Source organism: Grampus griseus (assembly GCF_964374135.1).
Source record: "Grampus griseus genome assembly, chromosome: 12".
Lineage (NCBI taxonomy): Eukaryota > Metazoa > Chordata > Mammalia > Artiodactyla > Delphinidae > Grampus > Grampus griseus.
This window is the reverse complement of record NC_139006.1, coordinates 19,884,531-19,899,786: the sequence shown is the minus strand read 5'-3', so window position 1 is coordinate 19,899,786 and position 15,256 is coordinate 19,884,531. Positions and strand designations below refer to the sequence as shown.

The following is a 15,256-nucleotide window of genomic DNA, read 5'->3' as shown; positions in this document are numbered from 1 at the left end:
TGCCCCCGTAAGGTTTACTTTTTAATTTTATTTATTTATTTTTGGCCCTGCCTCGAGGCATGTGGGATCTTAATTCCCCAACCAGGGATCGAAACCACGTCCCCTGCAGTGGAAGCACAGAGTCTTAACCACTGGACCGCCAGGGAAATCCCTGCCCCCATAAGGTTTAATATTTACTTCTCAGACAAATGTAAGTTTAGGGTGGTTTAAATTACTTTTTAAGTTCTCCTTAGTGTAGGTGGTCAAGGGGAAATGACTTTGAGATGATGTTTTTGGAGCATAGAAGTAGGCTAATCCTGGGTGTGGAACAGTTACCAAGTCGATATTATTTACATGTCACTGTCACTTCTCCTTTACTCTGGTTGCTGTGTTCTGACTTCCTCAGAGACACGAAGTTAATGAAAATATCTGAACATGGGACCCAGGCCTGAGGAAGAGCCCTCCTACCCCTTATGTCATTGAGACCCAGAGTTTTAATTTAAGCTGAGTTTGGCATTTCTTTTTCTCTCTTTTTTTTTAAAATTAATTCTAAAGTCCTCTGATTCTACTTTCAGAGAACTACTTTGTGTTTGGTCTGTTGAACTAGAGAAGAAAAGGCACGCATCTTAAATTTATTTATTTAATTTATTTATTTTTGGCTGCATTGGGTCTTCATTGCTGCACGCAGGCTTTCTCTAGTTGCAGTGAGCAGGGGATACTCTTCTTGCGGTGCACGGGCTTCTCATTGTGGTGGCTTCTCTTGTTGCGGAGCACGGGCTGTAGGCGCACGGGCTTCAGTAGTTGTGGCACATGGGCTTCAGTAGTTGTGGCTCACAGGCTCTAGAGCGCAGGCTCAGTAGTTGTGGCGCACAGGCTTAGTTGCTCCGCGGCATGTGGGATCTTCCTGGACCAGGGCTCGAACCCGTGTCCCCTGCACTGGCAGGCGGATTCTTTACCACTGCGCCACCAGGGAAGCCCGAGTTTGGCATTTCTGAGCACGTGCTGATTTTAGAAAGTAAACAGTTCTTTTTTTTCTTTCTCTTATTGCCTTATAACTGACTTATTATATTATTGTAGTTTCAGGTGTGTGACAGAACAATTTGATATTTGTGCACATGGCAAAACGATCACTACAATTTGAGTCTAGTTACCCACTGTCTGTCACTGTACAAATTTACAACACATGCAGTACAATATTACCGACTATAATCACCGTGCTGTACATTACATCCCTGTGGCTTGTTTATTTTATATCATCTTGACCCCCTTCACCGATTTCACCTCCCCTGCTGCCAACCCAACAGTTCTTGTATTGAATCAGAGAGGGAGAGAGTCATTACTCTTTATTCTCCTTTAATTCTTCAGTGGACTCAAGGAGAAAGACTCCATTTGATGCCAACAAGTCCTTAACACGTGCAAGCTTTCTCTCTCTCTCTCTCTCTCTCTCTCACTCTTTCTTTTTCTATTTTTTGGCCACGCCGTGCGCCATGTGGGATCTTAGTTCCCTGATCAGGGCTTGAACCCATGTTGCCTGCATTGGAAGTGCGGAGTCTTAACCACTGGACCACCAGGGAATTCCTGCAAGCTTTCTTTTTAACGGAGAGAATTTACTAACACTGAGCGTAGGCAGCTCTGCCCTTGTCCTTGAAATGCAAGCCCGTCTATAGGTCTCATTACTTCCTCTTCCCCCGACATTAGTTGATTTTGTAAACATCTACTTGTGGAAATACTCAGGGATCCAAGGTAGATACCCAGAGTGCATGGAGAGCGTGGGTGTTGGCAACCTGGATGTGGCTTGTTTTTATGATTTTATTATTTTTGTTTTAAATATTATTAATTTCAATGTTTACTATTTAATAATAGTTATCATTCTTTAAACTGTACTTAGGCGCTTTATATACTTTCCTGTGTACATGCTATATTTCATAATAAAAAATTCATTAACAGGATTAGGGACGTCCCTGGTGGCGCAGTGGTTAAGAATCCACCTGCCAGTGCAGGGGACACAGGCTTGAGCCCTGGTCCGGGAAGATCTCAAATGCTGCAGAGCTACTAAGCCCGTGCGCCACAACTACTGAGCCTGCGCTCTAGAGCCCGTGTGCCACAACTACTGAAGCCTGTGTGCCTAGAGCACGTGCTCCACGACAAGAGAAGCCACCGCAATGAGAAGCCCGCGCACTGGAACGAAGAGAAGCCCCCTGCTCACTGCAACTAGAGAAAGCCCGCGCGCAGCAATGAAGACCCAACACAGCCAAAAATAAATAAATAAATTTATTATTTTTAAAAATTCATTAACGGGATTAAAAAAGCAGCAGCAACTGGTGATGACCTTGAAATCCAGCCCCCAAATGCTTCTCAGAAGGGGTGGCTGGGACAGGATGAGGGCATCAGAGAAAGCTGTCCTCTCCTTACCTGCTTTTTTAGCCAGGGGCCCAGCTCCTCTGAAGTCCCTCTAAAAGGCAGAGGCCCCTGGCAGGTCCTAGACTATGGGTCAGAAGCTCCCAGAGTAAGGCCTGACCTTGGGTGTTGTATAAAAAAAATTCTGATGAGCAGTGATGGGTAGGAACAGCTGTTTGGAGCTCTGTTGTTTATTTAAAACAGAAGATGTCTCTGGGTTTCTTCCAAAGAGGTTTACTCCCCAAAGAAAAACTCTGTTTTCTACTAACTTATTTAATGACACAAGTGTTAAGAGAACCACAATTCCCTGATTCACTTATTCTCATCCCTAACTGTGAATTTTTGTGACAAATACACTTGTACTACTGAGAAGAAATATTTTGACACTTCGTCTATCTATGCAAGTGGAGAATTGATAGGGTCACTTTCAAAAGGGATTTTTTGTATTTCAAGTTTCTGGCTTAAATATCCAACGGGGCAGATTTTTACATTTGTAAGAACTAAATTTGGTTTAAAAAAAGCCAAAAACTTGCTCTAGTTTTGTGACCCTGTGTACTTTTAAAATAAAATCAAGAAAGCAAAAAAAGGAAAAACGAAACAAAAGAGCTTTACTCCTTGGGGGTTCCACAAGTTTTAACAAGCGCCAGACACCTTATTTAGTCTTTACAGTGGTTTTGCTGTAACTACAAAGATAAGTCCCCTCGTTGAAAGCCACAAGGGTGTGCGTGTGTGTGTGTGTGTGTGTGTGTGTATACTGAAGGCACAGAATGTTCCTGTACTGGATCCTAGGCAGTACACTCAGTTCTGAAATGATCCCAGTGCTAATGAAACTGTCTGTACCTGTGCTGTTCATTACAGCCACTAGGCTTGTGTGGCCACTGAAATGTGACGAGTCCAAATTGAAAGGTGCCGTGTAAGTGTGAAACACACACTGGATTTTGAGGTCCTCGTACCCCCCAAAAGCATGTAAAACTTCTCCTTAATCATTTTTATATTGATTACATAGGGAAGGAAAACTTTTCCCTTTTTCCCTTCTAGGTTCTTTGGCTGGTCTGATAATGAAATTGACATAAGACAGATTAATAGGAGACAAAACAAATTTCATATTGTACATACAGGGGCTCATAAAAATAGGAGATTCATAAGAAGGGGCCAAAGCAGGCATCTTTCATACCTTTTAGACGAAGAAAGAATACATTTGTGAAGTACTGATAAGACAAAGACATCTGGGCTTGGGGTAGTAAATTACTGAAGAAGTAACAAGGTTTGTGTACACAGCCCTTTTGGCCCTGATTTCTCCATCTCTGGTGATAAGGATGGCTCTCTACCTCCTGTTGCGGGGAGGGTACCTTTCACCTGGGAGATTTATTCCCTGCTCTCAAGGGCACTAAGGAGGGTCAGAGTGTCCTTCTGGCACCGGCTGTTTCTTAAATAACTTTAATTCAAAATAATGAATATGCCAAAGTGGTAGATTTGGGGGCGACCTGCCCTGAACCCCATCAATTACATGTTGAAGTATTAATATTTTAGCTATATCAGGTTAAATAAAAAATACCACTATAGGGAATTCCCTGTAGGTCCGGTGGTAAGGACTCCACGCTTTCACTGCTGAGGGTCCAGGTTCCATCCCTGGTTGGGGAACTGAGATCCCACAAGCTGTGCAGTGTGGCCAAAAAAAAACAAAAAAAACCCACTAGAATTAATTTCACCTGTTTCACTTTGTTTTTAAATGTGGCTACTAGAAAATTTTAAATTACAGACTAGGTTCACATTATATTCTATTGGACAGTGCTGGTCTATCCAGTGCCTTGTATTTCGAGAGATATTGGAAAGGCCTGGAATTTTCTGGTTCCCACCTCAGGGCCTTTGTCCTCTCTGTGCCCTCTGGCTGGAATGCTTCTCCTTCAGAGCGTAGCCTGGCAGGATATCCTTGTCACTCAGGTCTCAGCACAAAGACCATGCGTTCCAAGGGGCCCTTTCTGACCACCCATTCAGAAGAAGCCCCCGGGCACTCCTAATCACATACTTTCCTTGTAGTACTTCCCATGGTTTGATATGTTCTTGTTTAATTGTGTTGTCACTTGTGGATTGTCTGGCCCTCCCCACTCCAGAACGGAAGCTCCAGGAGGATGGGACTTCTAATTGTCTGGGCAGTGTTGTAATGGCCCCCAACCCCCTCCCCACCCCCGAGCTTAGAATAATGCCGGAATAAGAGGAGCTTATTAATACATGTTTGTTGGATGGATGCATGGATGAGCAGGTGGATAAGTGGATGGGTGGGTTGGGTGGATGGATGGATAGGTGTGTAGATGGGTGGGTAGGTGGACGGGAGGGTAGATGGGGGGCGTGGATGGGAGGGTGGATGGGGGGGTGTGGGTGGATGGAGAGGTAGATGGATGGGAGGGTGGATGGGTGGGTACCCGGATGGATGGGTGGGTGTGCAAATGATGGACTAAATTTTATTTTTTGATCATTTCTACAATAGCGATAATTTTTTCTTTCCTAGGTCTTGAAAGGGGACTATAAAACACCAGCCAATCTGAAAGGCTATCTTCAGGTCAGAAACCTCAGGGGGAATTCTGCGTCACCACTAGCTTCCTCTGTGCCCTTGAACACTTCACTTCTCTCATATGGTTGATGGTTTGTCCATCAGAAAATTGGATGGGGGTGGGATTCCGGTCAGAGGCTCTCAAGTGTCTGATCCACCTGGAGCGACATCTCAGTAGCCCTTCAGCCTGAGTCCCTTCCTTGTCCCCTGGCTTGAAAGCAGTTGGAGGAACTTAGTGGGGACTTTCTGTCAAACTTTCTGCCTCTAGCCTTAAATTCAGCTTCATTTAAAGTGGCAGTTCCTGGACTTCCCTGGAGGTCCAGTGGTTAAGATTCCATGTTTTCACTGCAGGGGTGTGGGTTTGATCCCTGGTCAGGGAAGTTCTGCGTGCCGCACTGTGTGGCCAAAATAAAAAAGTATGAAGTGGCAGTTCCCAGCCCAGCACAAAAATTTCATCAGTCTACCAAAAAATGAGGGTCATGTGATGCAGGTATGTGTGCAAAAGTAGACATAATACAGTCCTGTGTCCCCACACGCATCCCCACAGGCTGGCCTCCCATGCATCCTGGGCGTGTCCATGGAGGCTGTCCCTGAATCTTGTCAAGAACCGTTCCCAGGACTGACGTAGCATCCTCCTTTTGGTGCCAAAGTGCTCCTTTTTAAATGAAGGGTGGTGATGCTACAATCAGTAGTTTCAGTTTGTGTGTGTGTTTTATTTAACTTGGCCAGGAAAGGGTGGGGTCACCCTACGCTAATCCCCAGTTTAATCATCAAACTCACAAGACTCTCATGGGTCGGGCAATGAGATTTTGGTCCTTTGGGGATGAGTCCACACTCCCTTTGTGGGAATCAGAAACCCATCTCTTGCCACTGTGAAAAAATATTGCCAGACTTAATCAGCACTAATCTATTATTTGTTCTAGCCCAAAGAGGATGTAACAAGAACAACAAACAGAAGTGGGGTAAGGGGAATTAGCCACAATCTGAAACTCTTTTCATTTTTACATACAGTCTTTTTTTTGCCCACCTGGATATGCATTTTTGTGTTCCTTGCAATTCCATTGTATGAGCTGCTTTGTTTTACTTTCTTACTGTTTTTCCATCCTGGGGGTCTCACGTGGCCATTTCGGATGGCTACCTAGTTTTCTCTGGAATGCATTATGAGTCACCAATTACTTAACTGTTGCCCTATGTAACTTTTGCAATATTTTGCAATATTTCAAATGATGTCATGCACCTATCATCCTGATTTTGCCTCTCTTCTGTGGGGCGAGGGCTGGGGGAGCCTCTATGGAATTGTTCCCTTCGAATACAATTTTTTATATAAATTTATTTATTTTTGGTTGCATTGGGTTTTCATTGCTGCGCATGGGCTTTCTCTAGTTGCAGCGAGCAGGGGCTACTTTTCGTTGTGGTGCGCGGGCTTCTCATTGCGGTGGCTTCTCTTGTTGCGGAGCACAGGCTCTAGGCTCACAGGCTTCAGTAGTTGTGGCACACGGGCTTAGTTGCTCCGCGGCATGTGGGATCCTCCCAGACCAGGGCTCAAACCGGTGTCTCCTGCATTGGCAGGTGGATTCTTAACCACTGCACCACCAGGGAAGTCCCCAGATACATTTTTAAGGAGTGGAATCAGAGGATGGGAGGGTCTTTTTTTTTTGGCCGTGCGGCATGTGGGATCTTAGTTCCTGGACCAGGAATCATACCCGTGCCCCTTGCAGTGGAATCGTGGATTCTTAACCACTGGACCGCCAGGGAATTCCCCATGGGAGGGTCTTTTTTGAGACTCTTGAACTACAAGGTTAAAATTGCTTTACAGAAGAGTTGGACCAGTTTACACTCTCCTGCACTGTGTGGCGTATTCAAGCTGGCCTGGGACTGTTTTTTGCTCTCTTAGAAGCAAAATGTAAAGGAATAGCATATGCTCTGTCATCGTGAGCAGTCCCACCTTCTGGAGAGCTGCCCCACAAATTACATCAAACCCCTACTTTCGGCCCTTTTCTCCTCCACTGTGCACGTGATCTCCTGCAGGATATTGCGAAACTTGGAAACAATCTTAGGGCAACAGTTGAGTAATGGTGGTGTGTACATTGTATAGAATATTATGTAGCCATCCAAAATGGTAATCGTGAAACCCCAAAAATAGGAAGATAGGAAGCAAGCAAAACAAAGCTGCTCACACGTTAGAATGGCAACTCATGCAAAAATGTATACGCAATCCCTAAACTCCAAACACCCTCTCCTTTCCAGGGCTTTGCTAATCCCTCTGCTGGGAATGCTTTTCTACCCACATCCGTGCATGGCCGGCTTCATTTTCATCTTTTAGCTCTTTGCTTATGGGGTGTTTTCCAACACCAACAACTAATTCTCTGATTATCTGGACACCAACTAGGTGTTGCGTAATTCAGTTCAATTCTGACGCTGATTTCCGGAGATAGCCTCTGACCCCACAGGTTAAGGGCCCAGTCCCACAAAACTGCCCCCACTTCAGATGCCCAGGCTACCTGCCTTTCTGCCCAGCCAACTATACATTTGCGGGGTCCCCATGCCCCACCCCCACTCAGGTTTGGTAATTCACTAGAACAACACACAGGACTCAGGAAAACACTTTACTTCCTAGATCACCAGCTTATCATAAAGGCTGTAAGTCAGGAACAGCCCAGTGGAAGAGATGTGTAGGGCGAGGTATGGGGGAAGGGCGTGGAGCTCCCATGCCCTCTCTGGGGGCACCACCCTCCCGGCACCTCCCTGTGATCGCCCACCCCGACTCCCTGAACCCTATCACTTATGGATTTTTATGGAGGTTTCATTAAGGAGGCATGGTTGATTAAATCATTGGCTGTTGGTTATTAACCTGCAGCCTCCTCCCTTCCCCAGAGGTTGGGGTGGAGGGCGCTGAAATTTCCAACCCTTTAATCATGCCTTAGCCTTTTTGGTAACCAATCCCACATCCTGAAGCCGGGGGCCCCCAGCCACCAGTCATCTCATTTGCATACAAAAGATGCTTTTTCTCACTAGGGAGATTCCAAGGGTTCTAGGAGCTTGGTGCCAGGAACCCAAGGGCAAACACATGTAGGTTTTTCATTACACTCCACCTTAAATGTCATCCCCCGGTAGTGGCCTCTCCGAACCACTTTATCTGAAGGAGCCCCAACACCAGTCACTCATATCAGCCCATTGTATTGCCTGGACTTAATAGTGTCTTACGGATGTGTTTGTTGAGCAGGCTGTCCCCACTAGAATGTGAGCTGGGTGGGGATAGGATAGGGTCTATCATGTCCACAGTAGCCCCAGCACCCGGCACATAGTAGGTGTGCGGTAGCTACTCGGTGAGGGAGTGTGCCCGATTCAGTGACGCTGAGGGCTGAACCTCAGGGCAGTGAGGCCCTGGTACCACCACTTGGCTGTGACCCTTCCTCTGTGTGTTGTCTTCCTCCAGGTGAACCAGAATAGCACCTCTTCCCACCTAGGAAGCTCATGATTTCCAGGTAGGCCTGCGGACTTTGCCGGGACCTTCCGACACTTCTGAGCCCAGGAGTCACTTTTCTGAAAAGCTTGTCCTTCCTGAGCCTCCCTGGGGAGGAGTGGCCACCAAGGTGGGCTGACCCAGCCCCATCAGGAGGTTTCCCTGGCCCCAGCCTGGGGAGCTATTTATAGAATCAAGGCTTAGTCTCCTAGCTCTGGATCAGGGGTGTGGGCAGGGATCAATGCTGAACCAGCCAGAAAAAGGTTTATCTGGCGTTGGGGAGGGGGTACAGAGGACAGGTGTGATGGGGGGATTCTAGAACCATTTTGCACAGAATGCTGTCTGCCAACCCAGCTTCTATAAACAGCATCAGGTTGGCCCAAAGCAATTAATGTTGTAATAATAGTCGCAAGCAGTTCTGGTCTAAGAATAACCCCTACTGCACTGGGCTGAGTGCTCTTCCTGTGTTACTCCTTTAACCCTCAGCATCCCTGGGAGGCAGGTGACATGACTGTCCCATTTTATGGAGGAGAAAACCAAAGCCCAGAGAAGGGCGTTGATTGGCCTAAGGCCACAGAGCCACCGAAAGTCATCTCCCCCAGAGTTTGCTTTTAACAAACGATTTTAAGTGCATATTTACCCATCCATGTTTTGCCAAGGGGCAGGGAAGCAGGTTCTGAACTTGGGCAGTCAAAGATTTAAGGACTCACTCGAGGTTCAACTCCTGTTGGCCTCTGTTTTCCCCATCTGGAGAATGGGGATTCATCACTGTCCGCCTGCAAGGGTGGTCGTGAGATGAAGTGAGCCGGCCCGGGTGGGAGCGCTGGGACCTTGCGGCAGACGTGGGCCCTGGAGTTAAGGCTCCAGCGAGTGAGCTCACTTCCTTATGCTCCCCAGCCTCTCTGATCAGGCTCAGGGAAACCTGGGGGAGTCAGAGAGGCCAGGACCAACTTGCCTGGGTATTTGGCCTATGCTTTTAAACTGTAAAAGAGCTTCTAGCCTCTAGTCGATATTTAGTTTCCTTTTCTTATTTTTAAATAATCAGCATATTTTTTCATTTTTCTTGAAATCCACTTTGCACCAGCCCACAAGGCTGGAGACACAAAGTCACCCTGACTCTCAGCATTCCCATCCTGAGTTGTGCTAAGATCCAGGACTTCCGTTTAATTCCTAAGAAGTCTCACGTTGAAAGCAGTCTTTTTCCAAGTTTTTCCCCAACTCGATTTCCCTCTCTCTCTTTCTGCAGGTTCATTAGTAGAATCCTGAACCTTCTCGTTGACGAAAGCCAGATCTATTTCTCGCTTTACTCTTTAGATGAGGTCCCAGAGACAGGGTACTTTAGCTAATCATTGCCATCTGCTCTTCATAAATCAGAAAAGTGATATCTTTGGGGTCAGGTGGCGACAGGTTGAGATGTGGGTAAGGACCCAAGAAACATTTTTAAAGGTAAATTCTCTCCAGCCATCTGGATGCTATAGAAAATCTCACATGCTTACATGAATGCATGAAGACCATCTGTCCTGCAATCGCACATATAAATATACAAGATCTCTTTCAGAATTGCGACTCTGGGCCTAACACCCGTTTTTCTCCCCTTTCAGATCTTTGCAAGTGGCTTTGTTGCCAGAAGAGAAGAAACTTTGCATTTGAGTGGAAATCGGACCTCAAATCCAAGCATATTGCTTGCTATTAATCGCCGAAACAGGACTGCTCATGAGGAATGTATTTGCATATGGTTGCAAAAGCTGAATCATTGAAAACTTAACCTTGAAACATTCTATCTTAGGATAGTCTGGGGTAGAGAACCAAGAGTGTGGAGGTAGTCCGGCTTTTGAAACTTAGGTATTTTATATTATTCCCCTCGAGAAGTTTTTTTTAAGAAATGGATTTGCCATCCTCCTTAATTTGCAGGACTGCCTTGGTGGCTTTGTTTGCTGGGACAAGGCCCACCACCCGTGCCTCTCCTGTTGACCCTTACTTTTGAATTCAAAGAATCTATTTAAGAATTTAATATATGAGACTTTCTTTGATTCCTCCTCAGTTTTACTCACAGAGAAAAATATATATATATATATTATTTGAATAAACTGAACAGGGACTCATTTGTCTGTGCCTTACTTTACAGAGTGAATAGATTTTTTTCTTCCATGTCGAGTTTTGTCAGGTGGATTGATGATGAACAAAGGCTGGAGAATAGGTCCACACAAGGGCGCAGCTGAACTCCTGTGTCAGGGAGCCCCAAGGCCACCCTTGGGTTTGGCGATTAGCTACAAGGACTCAACGGAACTCAGAAAACCTGGTGGACTCACAGTTACGGTTTATTACAGCGAAAGGATACGGATTAAGATCAGCAAGGGAAAAAGGCGCATAGGGCAGAGTCCAGGAGAGCCCAGGCACAAGCTCCCAGATGTCCTCTCCCACTGGAGTCTCACAGACACGCTTGATTCTCCCACCTACAATGTGTGATAACATGTATGAAGTATTGCCAGCCAGGAAGGCTCACCTGAGGCTTAGTGTCCAGCATTTTTTACTTGGCATCAGTCACAAAGGTATGCAGCAACTGACCATAGTTACTTGGTCTCCAGCCCTTCCAGAGGTCAAATGATACAGTGTGATCCAAGACCCCCCATAAATCACATTGTTAACATAGACTCTATGGCCTGTTGTGGTCCAGGGTCCTAGGTGTTCAAAGGCACTCCTTCTAGTGAGGACATCCCAAGGGCTCAGAGGTGAGCTCCCAGGAGCTGGTCCAGGCTGGTCCTTTGTCACATGCAGGGTTTGTTGGAACTCTCCAAGCCTGCTGAGTTCATCTTTGGCTGCTCAAATGCTTAGGGATCAACCAGGCCCAGAATAGTTTGTTATCTTTTAAGGGTTAACTGTTTTACCCACACTGCCTTGCCTTAGCTCTCATGACAGTAGTGAGGCTTTGGGAAGGTAGTGACTCACAGTGGCGTGGGGTATGGAGTTTTGGAGTCAGGCCGAAGTACCAGCTGTGTGGTTTGCTCCCCTGTTTCTTCATCTGTCAAATGAGGAAGGTAGAACTTCCTGGGTTTATTGGGAGGGGCCGATGGGTGACGTGGGCTGTGGTGCCTGGTGTGTGATGAGCCCGCAGTGTGAGGCAGCTCTTGTCTCTCCTTGTCTTGAGACAGAGGTGGGATGGGTAGTTGATGGAGTCATGGACACAGGAAGCTCATGATCACCCCTCAAGGGTTAGCAGAAGACATCCGGCCTCATTCACTCTTCTACCATCTATTGCTGCATGACTCAACAGCCCCCAGCTTCGTGACTTAAAAGCATTTATTGTTGAATCTCTCAGTTCTAGGAGTTAACTAGAGTGAGCTCAGTGGTTCTCACAGTCAGATGGTGGCTGGGGCTTCTGTCCACTGAAGGCTCCTGCAGTCACATGTCTGGTGCCTGGGCTGGGGACGGTTGGAGGATTTGGAGGCGTCATTATCGCCTCTCCCCACGGCGAGCCTGGACTTCCTTGTAGCATGGTTAGGCAGACTCCTTATATGGCGGCTGGGCTCCCCCAGAGTAGATGCCACGCAGCTAAGGGATACGCCTGGAGCTGGTGCAGTGTCACTTCACCTCACCTGTGTCCTTTTGAGGACGCCTGCTTTACAGATAATGTCCCAGGCCTGCAGAACCTTGTCCCAGCTTGCTATCTAAGGATACTGGTCACAAATTCTTGGAAGATAAGTAGGGTAGAAACCATCTGTAAGAAACACTTGAAAGGAAACCAAATTTGCTAATCTCAGTTGATCTGGATCTTCAATTCTGCCAAGTTCAGGACATGATATATATATTTTTTGAACAAAACTCAAAATAAGACTAAGCCATGTGCAACTGTAGAATGTCAATGTCCCAGAAAAGGTACTTGTGCTAGGCTTTAAATATATCGTCTTTGAAATGCCACTTACAGATTGTTTCTATGGTACCAACCTATTTAAAGTTGTAACTGAGTGAGGATTCCCCCCCCCCCCGCCAAATCTTTTGAGGGCAATATGGAAACAGTGCTGTATGGTGTGAGCTGCCTAAGGGGTGATTAGGAGTGTGGATTCGGCTTAGAAACGACCTTGGAAGGTTGAGGAATCGAAGAGATGACATATGCAGAGGTCTTTGTGACCCTGAACAGACAGTAGTCACCCTATAAGTATTAGCTCAAGTAAGTGGACAGAAATGATGTGGGTGGGTGCATGCACCGTGTAGCAAAGAAAGGACTGGTCTGACTGTGTCCTTCAGTCGTCTGTGTGGCTCTGGTACCTCCCCTGTGGCGTGGCCTCCTCTGTTGCCTCTTCTGTGAGAAGGGAGGGCTGGACCAATGATTGTCCGAGAGCCCTGCCAGGCTTCTGCTGAGGGACCTTATTGCCTGGCAACCCCCTCCTGGGAAGGCTACATGTCTGAGCACCTCATTGGGAATCTAGACATGGGCCTGGATGTCCCTGGGTCCCAAATCAAGGGTTTATCTGGGCAGTGCCAGGAGACCAGGCTGGGTATGAGATCATGAAACTACACCTCTGGCTACCTCTCTCCTTTCTTTTCCTGAGGCTGTGCATTTGAGTCCAAAAATCTGGAAAAACCACTATCTTTGAGGCTAGAGACCATCTATGCAGAGAGATGAGATTGGGTCTTTTAAATGAAAATAGCCACAACCATTTAAGAAGATCTTACTATGCCAGGGGATTTACATGCATTAATTAGCCTTCCGCCTTTTTATTTTGGTCCTGGGAACAACCTTTTTAGAGCAGTGCTATCTTTATCTCCATTTTAGAGGTGGGAAAACTGAGGTGTAGAGAAGCAAAGCAACCTGCCCCAGGTCCCCTATCTAGGAAGCAGCAAAGTGGAGATTTGGATCCCTAAACTTTTACTCCAGAACCTTCACTTTTAAAAAATTCTAAGTACATAGAGAAAACATTATTTCTCTTAATCATTTGAGACTTAGTTGCCTATGTGATGCCCCTCCACCCTGCACCAAATACTTTAGTATTTCCAACAAACAGTGACATTCTCCATTGTAACCACAGGACAACCATCAAAATCAGGAAATGAGCATGGACACATCACTACCATGGAAACCTCAGCTTACCCCATTTAAGTTTTGACAACTGCCCCAATAACTTCCTTTATAGCAAAAAGATCCAGTTCAGACTCATGTGTTGCATTTAGTTGTCATGTCTCTTCAGTCGCCTTCAGTCTGGAACAGTTGTAGGGTCTTTCATTTTCATGACCTTGGCACTTTTGAAGATGACAGACTGGTGGTTTTGTAGAAGTCCCTTTAATGGGGTTTGCCTTCTGTATCCTCATGATTCCATTCAGGTTATGCAGCTTGGCAGGAAATCACAGGAGTGATGCTCGCATCTTCTCAGGACATCCTATCACGTGATTCCCATTCGCCCCATTCTAGGGGACACACACTTGATCAGAGCCTGTATTCTCAATGACCCCACAACCATCCAGAAGGTTTCCTTTTCCAGAAGCCACATGGTAGGGTCCATTTGGTGAAACAAATCCACTAGCATCCGTCTGTCAAGAGCAAAGTAACTCAGATCCATAAAATCTGCTGTAGAGCTATGGACATAGCTACTGAGAAGCCAGGCTTATTTTTATTTTTGACTTTGACTTATAAATAGAAGCATACACGTTTTCAGGCCCAGGCTCAACATGGTTTATCTTGTCTCCGTGTTTCCCTCACTCTGCTCCGTAGTAGACTTTTCAGTCTGTAAGACTCTCTCCCCTGCCTTCTCCTCTACTAAAACCTCACTTTCCAGATTCTTTCCTGAGTACATACTATGTAGTGTGTGTCTATGTGTAAGGCACATGGACTGGACATGTCACTGGGATACAGAGACCATTAAGTCACAGTCCCTGTTCCCAAGAGGCTGGCATGTAATTGGCTTCATGTAGGTTCTCGTTTAATTAATAACAACCATGGGAACTTAGACCCAAGTCTTTTGACTCCAAGTCCAGTGCTCTGTGTATACTCTAACAATGCCTCCTGGATCTTTTCATCTTAGAGAGAGAGTGAGAGAAAACAAAGCAAAAATTAGCAGCTAACACTCTCTAAGCACCTGTTACGTACCAGGTACAGTTTTAATTGCTTACATATTTTATCTCAACCGTTTGCAGAAGAGAAAACTGAGGCTTAAAATGTATGTATGTAATGCCTTGCCCGAGGTCCACAGTTGGTAAGTGGCAGAGCTGAGACCAGAACTCTGGAGTCTGTGTACCCACACAGAGTCCAGAGCTGGTGAGGGATTCCCTGGGAGTGCCTGGTGCCTCTTTGTTCCCTGGATCCCTGGAGCCTAGCACAGCGTAGGCCCTCAGTACATTTTTATTAGATCATTGAATGGATTTATTTACCAACCTGTTGGAAAGGAAGAGAATGGAAAGATTTTCTGGCGGGAATACTTAGGAATTCTAGAGTTTGCCCGTTCATTCCTTCACTCCCTCAAACACCTGTATAAGGCAACTGATCTGTGCCAACGACAGTGCTTATACTGAGGGACCCAAAGATCCAGGAGACAGTTTTGACCTTCATTATTTCTATTTGAATGCCATGTCTCGTCCCCACCTCTAACTCGCCCCCCGTCCCCCGCAAATGTCTCACACACAGCTATCCCATGAGCTAGTCCTATATCCCCATTTTGCAGATTTAGAATCTCAGGCTGGCAAAGGAGTCTCCCTAGGCTAGGGTGGCTTGACGACGTCCACACCCGTCGTCACAGGCTGGGCGTCGCCCCGAAGCGGGCGCAACAGGGAAATCAGCCCTCCTCCATTCCGGGCCCTGAAAACCCTCCCTGGTAGCTCAGCCACTCTAGATCCAAAGCCGCCCTAGCGTTCCCTTGCTGCCATGGCAACCTGCGCGACAT

The 15,256-nt window shown here is 46.4% G+C and overlaps 1 protein-coding gene across 2 annotated transcripts in view; it reads left to right on the top strand.

The window, feature by feature from the left end:
* TPST2 (tyrosylprotein sulfotransferase 2) overlaps window positions 1-10,498 on the top strand; it is a 56,349-nt gene extending 45,851 nt beyond the window's left edge. The window contains exons 5-8 of one of the 2 annotated variants that reach the window (XM_082667570.1): window positions 4,883-4,933; window positions 5,848-5,886; window positions 8,361-8,409; window positions 9,989-10,498. In XM_082667570.1, coding sequence (XP_082523696.1) covers window positions 4,883-4,933; window positions 5,848-5,886; window positions 8,361-8,402 — 132 coding nt within the window. In that variant the 3' untranslated portion in view covers window positions 8,403-8,409; window positions 9,989-10,498. The remainder of the gene's footprint in view (window positions 1-4,882; window positions 4,934-5,847; window positions 5,887-8,360; window positions 8,410-9,988) is intronic. The other variant, XM_082667571.1, reaches the window with a different exon arrangement.
* Window positions 10,499-15,256: the final 4,758 nt, after the last annotated feature.